At 46.8% G+C, this 17,620-nt stretch overlaps 1 protein-coding gene across 2 annotated transcripts in view; it reads right to left on the reverse strand.

Moving 5' to 3' along the window:
* Nucleotides 1-17,620, reverse strand: part of LOC125453604 (protocadherin-16-like) — a 344,257-nt gene that overhangs the window by 142,892 nt on the left and 183,745 nt on the right. For both annotated transcript variants that reach the window (XM_059646911.1, XM_059646910.1), the window contains exons 3-4: nt 4,585-4,773; nt 730-961 (exon numbers count right to left, since the gene is read on the reverse strand). In XM_059646911.1, coding sequence (XP_059502894.1) covers nt 730-961; nt 4,585-4,773 — 421 coding nt within the window. The remainder of the gene's footprint in view (nt 1-729; nt 962-4,584; nt 4,774-17,620) is intronic.

Below are 17,620 nucleotides of genomic sequence, written 5' to 3' on the forward strand. Positions count from 1 at the left end.
GACAGGGAGAGTTGTGTGAGGGTGAGGGTGGGGGTGGGGGTGGGGGAGCTGAGTGAACACAGTCTGAAGAGAACAATCAGTTTCTTACAGCTGAAGGTGAAGGCCAAATGTTGAACAGGAAGTTCCCAGAGGGCAGGAAATGTCCCAACAAAAACAAACGGACATGATGACACACAGCAGCAATGTTTCAGGGAGAGATTCTCACTGAGTGTTACAACAAGGACACTGAGTTAGCTCAGTCAGGGAGCTAACAGCGAGTTATCTCCTCTCCCTCCATTTCATCCCAAAACCAGCCCAGCTCGTCCCCTCCCCCCCACTGCGTCCCAAAACCAGTCCAGCCTGCCTCTGCCTCCCTAACCTGTTCTTCCTCTCACCCATCCCTTCCTCCCACCTCAAGCTGCACCTCCATTTCCTACCTACCAACTCATCTCGCCTCCTTGACCTGTCCGTCCTCCCTGGACTGACCTATCCCCTCCCTACCTCCCCACCTATGCTCTCCTCTCCACCTATCTTCTTTACTCTCCATCTTTGGTCCGCCTCCCCCTCTCTCCCTATTTATTCCAGTTCCCTCTCCCCCTCCCCCTTTTCTGATGAAGGGTCTAGGCCCGAAACGTCAGCTTTTGTGCTCCTGAGATGCTGCTGGGCCTGTTGTGTTCATCCAGCCTCACACTTTATTATCTTGGACTCTTTCTGTGTTTGGTCACAAGAGGTTGGGACAAAAGCACTCACCTGTGGCCCTGTTCAGTGTGAATAATGACAGCAGGTTTCCTGATACAATCTGATAGGTCACTTTTCCATTCCGTCCAACATCCTTATCAAAAGCAGATACTCTGAGCACAGCAGTGCCTGGTAAACTCTGTGTGCTGAGGCTGGCTGCATACTGGGCTGGGTAAAACAGCGGCCTGTTGTCATTGATATCGTCCACGTAAACTTTCACATAGGCCATTGACTTCAGGCCACCCTGGGGAGAGGTAGAGACACAGAGTGAGAATTTAATAGTGGATTTATCACAAGCCCTGAAACTGTTCCTCACAGAAATTCCTCTGCCCACTGGTGTGTCATTCCTAGTTTGTGATGTGCCCATGGTGTTGGGTGCCATGATGGTACATGTGTTCTGAGGGTATGAAGTTCTCACTCTCCATCTTACTGAGCTCTCTTGCAGCATGACACACTGACAGGCATGTGCTCCAGTTCGTATCCAAATGGCTCAGCCCTGGTTCACATGACCCTCTGATTGCAATAGCTAGATACAAGGAACTGTCTAAAAGTCAATTGAATCTTTCAGTACAATGTCACTCATTCTTATGTTGTAGGAGTGAACATATAAACTCCTCACTAAGAAGTCATAGCTCACTGAAGGGAAACAGCTCATTACTGCAGCTACAACAGATCAAGGGGACAGAACTGTTCTGGGTAACCAGTACATTGCTAAGCAGCAGGGACCTGCTTATAAATGACTCCAAGGTCCCATTTGCAGATTTTTGAAAACCCCACTGAAGATTACACTGCCTTGGATCTCAAAACATTTGGTAACTTACAGTAACAAGCCATGTGCTGCTGCGATGAAAAATCCAAAATGAAGCTTCAGCTTGTTTCCTGACAGTAACAATAAATAAACATCAGATAAAAGATCTCTTCCAGGTGTCACAACTCACTGGCTAATGTGCTGCAAATCAAGCCTTACTATTCCCAGAGACATTATAAATATGAAAATCTTATTAAACCACCAAACTGTCCAATTCTACCTGACTGAATAATTCAGGTTCAAAGGAATACCACCAGGCTTAACATTCACAAAAAAACTGTTTATTGAAATCAAACTACTTTTAACTAATGGTAAATAATAAACATGCATTAATCTCTGTAATTGAAACTCTATTCCTTTTTAAAGTTCCCCAACAGATATAAAGAGACATAAAGATAAGACATAAGCTTTAGGGATTGGGGTAAAATCAAAGTAGCACAGTTATGGCACCAAGCCGCATCACAGGTGTTAGTGAGTTGTTTTCTTTCAAGTTGTTTCAATTCCATTCAAAGCTGATGACATATCGATTCTTACTCTCGCATTCACTGTTTGAGCATTTGTCTTTCTGGTGGCTCTGAGGTGGTTTCTCCATTAAACTCATGGAGCAAGGAGAGTGAAGGTGGCGAGCTACCGGGGGCTTCCTGTTACTTCTCAGGGAAGGAGGGACAGAGGGATAGACAGATGAAGAGAGATGGGTGCTTTCTCTTCACAGGCTTGATATTTCTGCTGTAACATCCTCACACAAGGCTGTAGCCACCTGCCCAAGAACCATGCCTACGTTGAGGCCCCTGAGCCCACTACCACTGGAACTGATTGAAAAGCTAATCGAAACATTTGGCTAAGCTAGAATGAGCTCAGGTCGGTGCCATTTTGTCTGAAATTCTCCTTCTCATTTCTCCAATAAGGTATCAAAGCTGATGTGACATCACCAGCCCTTACCTGCCGTGAAATCCCTTTATTTAGGAAACAGACCACACCAAACACAGCAACACTCATAACAGGGGTACACCAGCGATAAATAAAAGAAGAAAGAAACAAAAGAGGAGAAATGAAAGGACAGAAAAGCAAACGAAGCAAAAGACAAGAACAAACAAGCTCTGCACTCACCTTCAATAAAAAAACCCACAGACCTTCAACAAAAAGACAAATGTTTCTGAGAATGATGACAAAAATTCAGAGAAGGGCAGGAGAATACTTATGGACCAAATTAGACACAAATAAACTTCTGGATTATTATACTTTGGCTCGTGTCATATAGACAAAAACTTTGAGAGTCTATTGGCAACTTTGTGATGAGATGCTACAGGAAAGGACATGAGTAAGATTTCCCTGAAGAGCTTATAGACAGGCTCATTTAACTAGCTTTCGATGACAGTATAAGGAAGCTGTGGAGGTTAGATAGAACCTTAGGTTTCAGGTAAAAGTTTGGCACAACATCGTGGGCCAAAGGGCCTGTCCTGTGCTGTACTGTTCTATGATCTATCTTCACCTATTTACCGACTAAAGTCTTCAAGAGGTGTCTTCTGGGAAAGAGAAAGGCTGTACCAGTGACACCTTGGCAGCGATGGACACCAAACAAAGGCCCATAATCAATCAAGATAATAAAATGTGAGGCTGGATGAACACAGCAGGCCAAGCAGCATCTCAGGAGCACAAAAGCTGATGTTTCGGGCCTGGACCCTTCATCAGAGAGGCTCTCTGATGAAGGGTCCAGGCCCGAAACGTCAGCTTTTATACTCCTGAGATGCTGCTTGGCCTGCTGTGTTCATCCAGCCTCACATTTTATTATCTTGGAATTCTCCAGCATCTGCAGTTCCCATTATCCCCCATAATTAATCATCTGCTTTGGGTGCAGTCAACACCATTGCTAGTCAGCAAAGTTCACCAAACTACCAAGATGTATCCTAAATGTGGGTTGTCCCACTGGCTCACACCCTGTTCAATGTTCCATCCTGTTTGCAAAGTAGGTGACACGGAACTTTAGCTAACTTTGTGGAGTTTGTTGAAGGGGTAACAGAAAGGCTCGATGAGGGCATTACATGGAATTTCCAGCAGGTGTTTGAGACAGTGCCACACTATAGACTGGCAAAGGAAGCTACAGGTCATGCCATAGAGGTGCAGTAGCAATGTGGATACAAAACTGACTGAGTGCAGCAAACAGAATAATGGTCAACGAGTATTTTTCAGGCTGGTGGAAGGTTTGCAGTGGATCGGTGTTACAGCGCTTTTTCTGATATATATTAATGATCTGGATCTTGCTGTGCAGGGGACAATTTCAAAGTTTATGGATGACAGTAAACTTAGATGAATTATAAACAGTGAGGAGGGCAGTGTGGATTCTGGGCGTTCAGATGAGCAGTAGATTCCTCTCCTGCCTACAGCAATATGAAGGCCCAGATCACAGTATCTGACAACTACAATAACACACTGATGTTCCAGACCTCTCCTGAGCCATAGACAACACAGAGATCAGTCTATCATTTACACTGTCGAAGGCCATACTGAAGTCAATATAAACCACAACAAAAGCACTCCCATGTAGTTTTCAAAAACTCAATTAAGTGAGACAGATTTGATCTCTAACAAATCTATATTGACTATTCCTGATCAACCCTTACTTTCAAATTTTCCGACCAATGACATTAGACTAACTGGTCTGTAATTACCTGGCATATCCCTACTGCCCTTCATGAGCAAAGGAACTACATTAGCCATCCTCCTGTCATCTAGCACTTCACCCGGGGCCAGTGAAGTGGTAAATATCTCCACCGAGATCCCAGCAATCTCCTCCCTTGAATCCCATAGCTGCCAGAGATACATCTCATCAGGCCCTGGAGATTTTTGACCTGCTAAAACACCGAGCACATCAAATCTTAAGACGGTCTGAAGCACCAAATGTTTTCCCAGGAGATTCTGTACATGCCACACTTGTGGAAAATTACTTGACAGGGCTCTAAGAGTTCAGCACCTTCACTTTCTATCTTGAACAGTATGCCATTAGATATGAAGTAAAACTCCCTGTACGTCCATGGTTCTGGTTAGCTGGATATATTTCTTACCCCATCAATTGCTGTCACTGTGAATTCATAATGATTGGGCCCCTCATCTCGATCCAGTTGGCTTGTGGTGCAAATTCTGCCAGAGTATTGGTCAATACTGAACTGAACAGGAGGCGAACTGCCAATGCCAGAGCCGATGGAATAAGTGATGGCTCCAAAGCTCCCACTGTCAGCATCTGTGGCCGAGACCTGTCGGGAGAACATGATTGAAAATGTCAGGGTTAGCATTGTGTAACAGGCATATCAAACACTTCCTGGGCTGGGTGACTTTACAGAGATAGTCACAGAGTCTTACCACAGTGAAACAGGCCCTTTGGCCCATCATGCCTGTGACAACCTATTATCCTACTAAGATCAACCTACCCTGCATACCCTACATTTTACTATCCTCCATGTGCCTATCCAAGAGACGTTTAAATGTCCCTAATGTATCTGTTTCCACGACCACTGCCGGCAGCACACAACTCTCTGTGTAAAGAACCTACCTCTGACATCTCCCCTATACCTTCCTCCAATCACCTTAAAATTATGCCCCCTTGTAATAGTCATTTCTGCCGTGGGAAAACGTCTCTGATTATCCACTCTATCTGTGCCTCTCATCATCTATCAAGTCACCTCTCATCCTTCTTCACTCCAATGAGAAAAGCCCAAGCTCCCTCAACCTTTCCTCATAAGACCTGCCCTCCAGTCCAGGCAGCATCCTGGTAAATCTCCTCTGCGCCCTCTCTAAAGCTTCCACATTCTTCTATAATGAGGCAACCAGAACTGAACACAATATTCCAAATGTGGGCTAACTAGAGTTTTATAGAGCTACAGCATAACCTTGTGGCTTTTAAACTCAATTCCCCTGTCAATGAAAGCCAATACACCATATGCCTTCTTTACAACCCTATCAACTTGGGTGGGAACTTTGAGGGATCAGTGGATGTGTACACCAACATCTCTCTCTTCCTCCATAGAAAACAAAGTGTGAAGCTGGATGAACACAGCAGCTCAAGCAGCATCTCAGGAGCGTAAAAGCTGACGTTTTGGGCTGAGACCCTTCATCAGAAAAGGGGGAGGGGGAGAGGGTTGTGAAATAAATAGGGAGAGAGGGGGAGGCACATGGAAAATGGATAGAGGAGAAGATAGGTGGAGACGTGACAGACAAGTTAAAGGGGCGGGGATGGAGCCTGTAGAGGTGAGCATAGGTGGGGATGGGGGGAGGGGATAGGTCAGTCCGGGGAGGATGGGCAGGTCAAGGCGGCAGAATGAGGTTAGTAGGTAGGAAATGGAGGTGCAGCTTGAGGTGGGAGGAGGGGATAGGTGAGAGGAAGAACAGGCTAGGGAGGCGGGGATGAGGTGGGCTGGTTTTGGGATGCGGTGGGGGAAGGAATATGAGTTACTGTTCCTGCAACCTTCGGGTGGCATCATTGTGGCACTGCAGGAGGCCCATGATGAACATGTCATCTAAGGAATGGGAGGGGGAGTTAAAATGGTTCGCAACTGGGAGGTTTCCCCAATGTAGAGGAAGACACACCATGTACAGTGGATACAATATACCACATTGGCGGATGTGCAGGTGAACATCTGCTTGAAGTGGAAAGTCTTCTTGGGGACTGGAATGTGGGTGAGGGAGGAGGTGTGGGGGCAAGTGTAGCACTTCCTGCGGTTGCAGGGGAAGGTGCTGGGTGTGGTGGGGTTGGAGGGGAGTGTGTAGCGGACAAGGGAGTCACAGAGAGAGTGGTCTCTCCGGAAAGCAGACAAGGATGGGGTTGGAAAAATGTCTTTGGTGGTGGGGTCGGATTGTAGATGGCGGAAGTGTCGAAGGATGATGCGTTGTATCCGGGCGTTGATGGGGTGGTATGTGAGGACGAGGGGGATTCTCTTTTAGCAGTTATTGCGTGGCGTGGTGTGAGGGATCAGGTGCGGGAAATGTGGGAGAAACGGTCGAGGGTGTTGTTGAAACTGCGGCGGGGGATGGGGGTAGTTGCGGTCCTTGAAGAACGTGGACATCTGGGATGTATGGGAGTGGAATGCCTCATCCTGGATGCAGCAGAGGCGGAGAAATTGGGAATAGGGGATGGAATTTTTGCAGCAAGGTGGGTGGGAGGAGGTGTATTCTCAGTAGTTGTGGGAGTCTGCGGGCTTGAAATCGATATCGGTTGTAGGTGGTTGCTTGAGATGGAGACTGAGAGGTCCAGAAAGGTGAGGGATGTGTTGGAAATGGTCCAGGTGAACTTGAGGTTGGGGTGGAAGGTGTTGATGAAGTGGATGAACTTCTCAAGCTCCTCGTGGGAGCATGAGGTGGCTCCGATACAGTCATCGATGTAACGGAGGAAGAGATGGGCTTTGGGGCCTGTGTAGGTACGGAAGAGGGACTGTTCCACGTAACCTAAAAGGAAGCAGGCATAGCCTGGGCCCATGCGGGTACCCATAGCCACCCGCTTTGTCTGTAGGAAGTGGGAGGAGTTGAAGAAGAAGTTGTTGAGGGTGAGGACAAGTTCGGCCAGGCGGATGAGGGTGTCGGTGGAGGGGGACTGGTCAGGCCTGCAGGACAGGGAGAAACGGAGGGCCTTGAAGACATCTGCATGGGGAATGCAGGTATATACGGACTGGACGTCCATGGTGAAAATGAGTTGATGGGGACCAGGGAATTGGAAGTTCTGGAAGAGGTGGAGGGCGTGGGTGGTGTCACGGACGTGGGTGGGGAGTTCCTGGACCAAAGGGGAGAAAATGGAGTCCAGATTGGTGGAGATGAGTTCGGTGGGGCAGGAACAGGCTGAGACAATAAGTCGACCAGGGCAGGCGGGTTTGTTTATTTTGGGAAGGAGATGGAAGCGGGTGGTGCGGGGCTGGGGAACAATGAGGTTGGAGGCTGTGGGTGGGAGGTCATCTGAGGTGATGAGATCGTGGATGGTTTGGGGGATGATGGTTTGGTGCTTGGTCATGATCCACCAACCTCCGGATACAACGCATCATCCTCCGACACTTCTGCCATCTACAATCCGACCCCACCACCAAAGACATTTTTTCATCCCCACCCTTGTTGGCCTTCCGGAGAGACCACTCTCTCCGTGACTCCCTTGTCCGCTCCACACTCCCATCCAACCGCACCACACCTGACACTTTCCCCTGCAACCGCAGGAAGTGCTACACTTGCCCCCACACCTCCTCCCTCACCCACATTCCAGGCCCCAAGGTGACTTTCCACATCAAGCAGATGTTCACCGGCACATCTGCCAATGTGGTATACTGCATCCACTGTACCCGGTGTGGCATCTTTTACATTGGGGAAACCAAGCGGAGGCTTGGGGACCGCTTTGCAGAACACCTCCGCTCAGTTCGCAATAAACAACTGCACCTCCCAGTCGCGAACCATTTTAACTCCCTCTCCCATTCCTTAGACGACATGTCCATCCTGGGCCTCTTGCAGTGCCACAATGATGCCACCCGAAGGTTGCAGGAACAGCAACTCATATTCCGCTTGGGATCCCTGCAGCCTAATGGTATCAATGTGGACTTCACAAGCTTCAAAATCTCCCCTCCCCCCACTGCATCCGAAAACCAGCCCAGCTTGTCCCCGCCTCCCTAACCTGTTCTTTCTCTCACCCATCCCTTCCTCCCACTTCAAGCCGGACCTCCATTCCCTACCTCCTAACCTCATCCTGCCCCCTTGACCTGTCCATCCTTCCGGACTGACCTATCTCCTCCCTACCTCCCCATCTATACTCACGTCTACAGGCTCCATCCCCACCCCTTTAACTTGTCTGTCACCTCCCCAACTATCTTCTCCTCTATCCATTTTCGATCCGCCTCCCCCTCTCTTCCTATTTATTTCAGAACCCTCTCTCCATCCCCCTTTTCTGATGAAGAGTCTAGGCCCGAAACGTCAGCTTTTGTGCTCCTGAGATGCTGCTGGGCCTGCTGTGTTCATCCAGCTTCACACTTTATTATCTCTGATTCTCCAGCATCTGCAGTTCCCATTATCTCTGCTACAATTTTAACCCCTCTCTTCCTCCACACTGCTGACAATCCTGCCACTAACTTTGTATTCTGCATTCAAGCTCCACCTTCTAAAATGTATCAATACTCTAGTTGTTGCCTGACAAATGTTTCATTAAGTTCTAAAGAGAACAGGAAGTGTGTGGTATTGCAGGAGATTCCAGAGACAGCGAGACAGTGTAGCGGCTGGAGGGGGTTACAGAGATAGGGAGGGGGTGTAGGGGCTGGAGGAAGTGACAGAGATAGGGAGGGGGTGTAGGGGTTGGAGGAGGTTACAGAGATAGGGAGGGGTGTAGGGGCTGCATGAGGTGATAGAGTTTAGAACTGGATTAGGGCGGGGTAAGGTTCAGTTAAAAACATCTGGAACTGGCATTCAATCTCAGTAATCATGTTGTGAAGCTATGATCTGGTCCAATAATGTCCTTTAGGGAAGAACAAAGAACAAAGAAAATTACATCACAGGAACAGGCCCTTCGGCCCTCCAAGCCTGTGCCAATCCAGATCCTCTGTCTAAACCTGTCACCTATTTTCCAAGCTCTGTATCCCTCTTCTCCCTGCCTGTTCATGTATCTGTCTAGATACATCTCAACTGATGCTATCGTGCCCACCTCTACCACCTCCATTGGCAACGTGTTCCAGGCACCCACCACCTTCTGCGGAAAGAATCTTCCACACATATCTCCCTTAAACTTTTTCCCTCTCACCTTGGAATCATGACCCCTAGTAATTGAGTCCCCCACTCTGGAGAAAAAACTTCTTTCTAGCCACCCTGTCTATACCCCTCATGATTTTGTAGACTCCATCAGGTCACACCCTCAACCTTTGTCTTTGTGATGTAAATTATCCTAATCTACACAACCTCTCTTCATAGCTAGCACCCTCCATACCAGGCAACATCCTGGTGACCCTACTCTGCACCCTCTCCAAAGCATCCACATCCTTTTGGTAATGTGGCGACCAGAACTGTACACAGTACTCCAAATGTGGCCGAACCAAAGTCCTATACAACTGTAACATGGCCTGCCGACTCTTGTACTCAATACCCGGTCCGATGAAGGAAAGCATGCTGTATGCCTTCTTGGCCACTCTATCATCCTGCGTTACCACCTTTAGGGTACAATGGCCCTGAACACCCAGATCTCTCTGTACATCAATTTTCCCAGGGCTTTTCCACTGACTATATAGTTTGCTCTTGAATTGGATTTTCCAAAATACATCACCTCGCATTTGCCTGGATTGAACTCCATCTGCCATTTCTCTGCCCAACTCTCCAGTGTATCTATATTCTGCTGTAATCTCCGACAGTCCCCTTCACTATCTGCTACCCCACTAATCATAGTGTCATCTGCAAACTTGCTAATCAGTCCATCTATACCTTCCTTCAGAGCACTTATATATATCATAAACAACAGTGGTCCCAACACGGATCCTTGTGGAACACCACTGGTCACAGTTCTCCATTTTGAGAAACTCCCTTCAACTGCAACTCTCTGTCTCCTGTTGCCCAGCCAGTTCTCTATCCATCTAGCTAGTACACCCTGGACCCCACGTGACTTCACTTTCTCCATCAGCCTACCATGGGGAACCTTATCAAATGCCTTACTGAAGTCCATGAATATGACATCTATAGCCCTTCCCTCATCTATCAACTTTGTCATTTCCTCAAAGAATTCTATCAAGTCAGTAAGACATGACCTTCCCTGCACAAAACCATGTTGTCTATCACGAATAAGCCCATTTTCTTGCAAATGTAAATAGATCCTATTCCTCAGTATCTTCTCCAGCAGCTTCCCCACCACTGACGTCAGGCTCACCGGTCTATAATTACCTGGATTATCTAGGCTACCCTTCTTCAACAAGGGGACAACATTAGCAAGTCTCCAGTCCTCCGGGCCTCACCCTTGTCTAAGGATGCTGCAGAGATATCTGTTAAGGCCCAGCTATTTCCTCTCTCGTTTCGCTCAGTAACCTGGGATAGATCCTGTCGGACCTGGGGACTTGTGCACCCTAATGCCTTTTAGAATACCCAACACTTCCCCCTCCTTGTGCCGACTTGACCTAGAGTAATCAAACATCTATCCCTAACCTCAACATCTGTCATGCCCCTCGCCTCTGTGAATACCAACGCAAAGTACTCATTAAGAATCTCACTCCTTTTCTGTGATTCTTCACATAACTTCTCTCCTTCGTCCTTGAGTGGGCCAACCCTTTCTCTCGTTACCCTCTTGCTCCCTATGTAGGAATAAGAGGGTTTGGGATTTTCCTTAACACTGTTTGCTAAAGATACTTCATGACCCCTTTTAGCCCTCTTAATTCCTCATTTCTGATTGGTCCCACTTTCCCGATATTCTTCCAAAGCTTTGTCTGTTTTCAGTCGCCTAGACTTTATGTATGAGTGATAATGGAAACTGTAGAATGTGGAGAATCCAAGATAATAAAGTGTGGAGCTGGGTGAACACAGCAGCCCAAGCAACATCTCAGGAGCACAAAAGCTGACGTTTTGGGCCTAGACCCTTCATCAGAGGGGGGGATGGGGTGAGGGTTCTGGAATAAATAGGGAGAGGGGGGAGGCGAACTGAAGATGGAGAGAAAAGAAGATAGGTAGAGAGGAGAGTATGGGTGAGGAGGTAGGGAGGGGATAGGTCAGTCCAGGGAAGACGGACAGGTCAAGGAGGCGGGATGAGGTGGTAGGTAGGAAATGGAGGTGCGGATTGAGGTGGGAGGAAGGGATGGGTGAGAGGAAGAACAGGTTAGGGAAGCGGAGACAGGCTGGGCTGGTTTTGGGATGCAGTGGGGGAGGGGAGACCATACGTATGTTTCCTTTTCCCTCTTAGCTAGTCTCACAATTTCACCTATCATGGCTCCCGAATCTTGCCCTTTCTATCTCTCATTTTCACAGAGACATGTCTGTCCTGCACTCTCATCAACCTCTCTTTAAAAGCCTCCCACATATCAAATGTGGATTTACCCTCAGACAACTGCTCCCTATCCACATTCCCCAGCTCCTGCTGAATCTTGCTATAGTTGGCCTTCCCCCAATTCAGCACTCTTCCTTTAGGACCACTCTCGTCTTTGTCCATCAGTGTTCTAAATCTTACGGAATTGTGGTCACTATTCCCAAAGTAATCCCCTACTGTAACTTCCACCTGGCTGGACTCATTCCCCAACACCAGGTCCAGTGTGGCCCCTTTCTGAGTTGGATTATTTACATACTCGTTGATAAAACTCTCCTGGATGCTCCTTACATATTCTGCTCCATCTAAACCCCTAATACTAAATGAATCACAGTCAATGTTGGGAAAATTAAAATCTCCCATCTCCTCCACCCTGTTGTTCCTACGTCTTTCCATAATCTGTCTACACACGTGTGCCTCTATCTCGCGCTGGCTGTTGAGGCCTGTAGTACAAGCCCCAACATTGTCACTGCACCCTTCCTATTTCAGAGCTCTGCCCATACTGCCTCATTGCTCGAGTTCTCCATTTTGCTCTCCTTCAGCACAGTGATATCATCTTTCACCAGTAATTCATCTCCTCCACCCCTTTTATCTCCCTGTCTATCCTGCCTGAAACATCTGTATTCTGGGATATTTAGTTGCCTATCTGGCCCTTCCCTCAACCAAATCTCAGTAATAGCAATAACATCATACTTCCAGGTACTAATCCAAGCCCTAAGTTCATCTGCCATACCTACTACACTTCTCGCATGAAAACAAATGTACTTCACGCCACCTGTTCCTCTGTGTTCATCATCTGCTTTCTGCCTACTCTTCCCCTTAGTCACACTGACTTCATTATCTAGTTCCTTCCAGGCTTTAGTTGCTACCTCCTTACTGTCCACTAACCTCCTCATCTGGTTCCCATCGCCCTGCCACATTAGTTTAAACCCTCCCCAACAGCATTTGCAAAAGCAGCCCCGAGGACATTGGTTCCAGTCCGGCAGGAAATCTGCCGTCACAACCTGGTGTATCTTATATGTTATTCTAGGCCCACAGTCATGTGGTTGATTCCCAACTGCCCTCCGAAATGGCATAGCAAGCCATTCAGTTGAAAGGCATTGACGGCTGTGTAATGAATTCTAGCTCAGCCAGTGATGCCCACATCTCATGGATAAATAAAAACAACTTGTAGTATCTTGGGGTTCAGTACTGGGCCAATGACACATTAACTGAGAACATGTTAATTTGAGTTTAGACGGATTATCTGAGAGCCATAGACAAGGAAGGCCAGAGAATTATCTTTTACTTGTTTTATTATTGTCACATGTACCTAGATACAGTGAAAAGTTCTGTTTTGAGTGCAGCACAGGCAGATCATATCACACAAAAATCACAGGGTGATAGAACAGAGTGAGGAATATAATGTTAAAGCTGCAGAGAAGGTGCACAATGAGTGAGATCAACATTAAATGTAAGATTTGAGAGGTCCATTCAAAGGCTAATAACACCAGGGAAGACACTGTTATCTGTTGGTTCATGTGTTTAAACTTTTGTATCTTCTGCCCAATGGAAGAGGTAGGGAGAGATTACAACGGGGGTGGGAGGGGATTTCAATGATGTTGGGCACCTTTCTGAGGCAGTGAGAGGTATAGGTGGAGTCAATGGGTGGAAGGTTGGCTTGTGTGATGGTCTGACCTGTGTTTACAACTCTCTGCAGTTTCTTATACTCCCTGGGCACAGCAGTTGCTGTACCAAACCGTGATGCATTCAGTTATAATGCTTTCTACGGTGCTTTCTTTAGCCGCCTGAGGAAGAAGAGATGTTGTTGTGCTTTACAGACTGTTGCATCAGTGTGGATAGACCTGGACTTGATGCTCTCCACCTTAGTCCCATTGATGCAGACAAGGGTGACCCTGCACATTGCTTCCTGAAGTCAATGATCATCTCTTTCATTTTGCTGATGTTGAGGGAGAGATTGTTATCATTACACCATGCCTCAAAACACCCTCTCTGTTTGAGATACAGCCTACCTCGGAGGTGTCATCAGCAAACTTGTAGATGGAGTTAGGATGACATTATGCTACAGTGAGTGAGTGTACAGGGAGTGCAGTAAGGGGCTGAGTCTGCAGCCTTGTGGGGCACTAGCATTGAGGATTGTAGTGGAGGAGGTGCTGTTGCCTGTTCTCTCTGATTGTGTCTATGGGTCAGGAATTCAAAGATCCAGTTGCAGAGGACAGAGCAAATACTTAGGTCTTGGGGTTTGGAGATTAATTTGGTTGTAATTATGGTGTTGAAGGTGAAGCTGTAGATAATGAGCAGGAGCCTCCTTCTTATCTGCATGTTCTGGGGATGAGTGCAGGGACAGGGAGGTACTCTCTGCTGTGGATCTATTGCGATGGGAGGCAATTTAGGAGGGAATTCTAGGTGAGGGCATTGATCTGAAAGCTGGAATGTGCTGGGAAGGGTCTGTAGCTCAGCTTGTGGTCAATTCCATGGTTTCAATCAGTTGCTAGGATCCGTCCAATGGGTGATGAAGGTGGTATGTTCTCCTGGATCATGAAGAAGTACTGGTCCTCATTGTATTCTCATCACTGACACAGACTCACGGTTCCTTTAACTGCCCTCTGAAATAACATTTTAACCCTGGCCTGTGGTATGGGCAGCTAATGCTGGTGACCAGGTGTACAAATGAGGGCAATGCATTCATCTTGGACTTCAAGAAGGCTTTTGGTAAGGGCCTGCGTACGAGACTGATAGCAAAGTTAACAGCCCATGGGATCTACAGAAACTTGGCAAATTGAATTCAGAATTGGCTGAACAGCAGGTAGCGGAGGGTAATGGTTGAGGAGTGTTTTTGTGATGATGTCTGTGAAAAGTGGTGTTCTGCTGACCTCAGCGTTACAGCTTTTGCTGTTTATGATTTATATAAACAATTTAGACTTGAATGACAGAAGCTTGATCAGTTAGTTTGCCAATGATACAAAAAGTTGGTGGGATGGTCAATAGTGAAGTTTGCAGCTTTAGGTGACCGGAGGATACAGATGTATTGGTCACATGGGCTGATCAACGGAAAATGGCGTTGGGTAAGACTCGAATTGAATATTCTGTATCAGTATTTACAATGGAGAAGGACTTGGGGAACTTGGGGAAATAGATACTGATGTTTAAAAAGAGTTCATAATGCATAAGAGGAGGTGCTGCAGGTTTTAAAATGCATAAAGGCAGATAAATCCTCAGGACCTGATCAGGTGTTTCCCAGAACCCTGTGGGAAGCGAGGGACGTGATTACTGGGCCCCTTGCTGAGCTTTTTGTATCATTGATAGCCTCAGGTGTGACGTCAAAAAACTGGAGGGTGGCTAACATGGTGACACTATTTAGGGAAGGTGGTAAGGAAGAGGCAGAGAACTATAGAACGGTGAGTCTGATATTGGTAGGGGGTGAGTTGTGGGGGATTCTGAGGGACAGAACTTACATGTACTTGGAAAGACTAGGACTTTGTGCATGAGAAATTGCGTCTCACTAGTTTGATTGAATTTCTTGAAGAAGTGACAAAGAGGATTGATGAAGACAGAATGGTTTTCTACATGGACTTCAGCAAGGCACATGTCAAGGCTCCAGATGATAGGCTGGATAGCAAGGTGAGATCATGTGGAATACAAGGGAAGCTAGCTAATTGGATACAAAATTAGCTCACAAGGAGGAGACAGAGGGTAACTGTTAGAGGGTTATTTTTCAGACTGGAGACCTGTGGTCTGTCACAAGAAATAGTGCTGGATCCACGGCTTTTCATCATTCATATAAATGATTTGGATGTGAACACAGGAGGTATGGTTAGTAAGTTTGCAGATGACACCAAAATTGGAGATGTTGTGGATAGCAAAGAATGTTTCCTCTGAGTACAATGGGACTTTGATCAGATGGGCCAATGGGCCGAGGTGTGGCAGATAGGGTTTAATTTAGATAAATTTCCGTTGCTGCATTTTGCTGGGGCAAACCAAGGCAGGGCTTGTATTGCTAATAGTAAGGCCCTGGAAAGTGTTGACAAACAAAGTGACCTAAGTGTTCAGGTGCATAGTTTCTTGAAAGTGGAGTTGTGGGGAGTCAGGGTTGTGAAGAAGGTGTCCAGCATTCTCACCTTCATTGGTCATAACATGGAGTATAGGAGTTGGGAGGTCATGTTGTGGCTGCACAGGACACTGGTGAGGCCCCTTTTGGAGTGCTGCGCACAACTCTGGCTGGCCTTCTACAGGAAGGATATTGTTAATCTTGCAGAAAAGATTAACATGGATGTTTCTGGAACTGGAGAGTTTGAGGCTGGTTAGGCTGTAGCCTCTTTCCGTGGAGTGCTGGAGGCTGAGGATGAACTAAAGATGTTTATAAGATCATGAGGGGCATGGGGAGGGTGAATAGGGATAAGGACAGTTTCTGTTACGAAGAGAGATTGGACAGTTTAGGGCTGTTTTCCTCAGAATAAAGAAAATGGAGACAGGACATGATTGAGTTGTGTAAAATTTTGTGGGGCATAAGTAAGGTCAATAGAAGAAACTTTTCCCTTTGATGGAGAGATCAATGACCGGGACATAAATTTAAGGGAAGGTGCGGAAGGTTTAAAGGGGATGTGAGAAAAATTTTCTCATCCAGTACATAGTGGGACTCTGGAACTCACTGCCTGTAAGGATGGGAGAGGCAGAAACCCTCAGAACATTGAAGAAGTTTTTAGGTGTGCATTTACAATATCAAGGCATACAGGTCTACGGGCCAAATGTTGGAATATGGGATTTGAATAGTTAGGAAGCTATTTTTGACCATTATGGGCACAATGCATCGAAGGGGCCTTTTCTATGCTGTAGACTGCTATAGAACATAGAACATAGAACAGTACAGCACAGTGCAGGCCCTTTGGCCCACGATGTTGTGCCTAATTATTACCCTAAACTTAAGGTCTATCTAGCCTCCACCCTACCTTACATTATCATCCATTTGCCTATCTAACAGCCGCTTAAATGTCCCTAATGAGGCCGACTCCACTACCCTCTCCGGCAATGCATTCCATGCCCCGACCACCCTCTGAGTAAAGAACCTACCTCTGAAGTCTCGCCGATATCTACCTCCACTCCCTTTAAAACTGCCCCTTTGTAAAAGCTACCTCCACCCTAGGAAAAAAGTCTCTGGCTGTCTACTCTATCTATACCTCTGATCATATTGTACACCTCTATCAAGTCACCTCTCATTCTTTGTTGTTCTAAAGAGAAAAGCCCTCGCTCTCTCAATCTTTCCTTGTAAGACCTTCCCTCCATTCCAGGCAACATCCTGGTAGATCTCATCTGCACCTTTTCCAATGGTTCCACATCTTTCCTGTAATGAGGTGACCAGAACTGGACTCAATACTCCAGATGTGGCTGAACCAGGCTTTCGTATAGCTGGAGCATAACTTCAAGGCTCTTGAACTCAATCCCTGTATTAATGAAAGCTAACACACCATACACCTTCTTAACAACTCTATCCACCTGGGTGGCAGCTTTCAGGGAACTGTGAACATGAACTCCAAGATCCCTCAGCTCCTCCACACTGCCAAGAATCTTTCCATTAACCCTGTATTCTGCTTTCAAGTTTGTCCTTCCAAAATGAGGTTGTGAGGTTTCCCACCTCAACTACCCTCCCAGGCAGTTCATTCCAGACCCTCACCTCCCTCTGGGTGAGAAAACTGTTTCTCAAACCCCCTTTAATGAGCGCCTTATTGCTGACCCTTCAACTAAGAGTAACAGCTCCTTCCTATCCACCCTGTACATGTCCCTCATAATCCTATACACCTCTATCAGGTCCCACCCTCAGCCTTGCCTGCTCCAAAGAAAACAACCTCAGCATATGATGCTGCTCGGCCTGTTGTGTTCATCCAGCTTCACACTTTGTTATCTCAGCATATCCAGCCTGTCTTCATCAGTAACCTACTCCGTCCCAGGCAACATCCTGGTGAGTCTCATCTGCAGCCCCTCTAGTGTAAACTGTATTCTAATTGTGGTCTAACCATAGTCCTGTGCAGCTCCAATATAATGTTCCTGCTCTTATAAGCTGTGCCATGACTGAAAAAGGCAAGTATCCCATTACCTTTAGAGCT

The sequence above is a fragment of the Stegostoma tigrinum genome, chromosome 6, assembly GCF_030684315.1.
Source record: "Stegostoma tigrinum isolate sSteTig4 chromosome 6, sSteTig4.hap1, whole genome shotgun sequence".
Taxonomy (NCBI): Eukaryota; Metazoa; Chordata; class Chondrichthyes; order Orectolobiformes; family Stegostomatidae; genus Stegostoma; species Stegostoma tigrinum.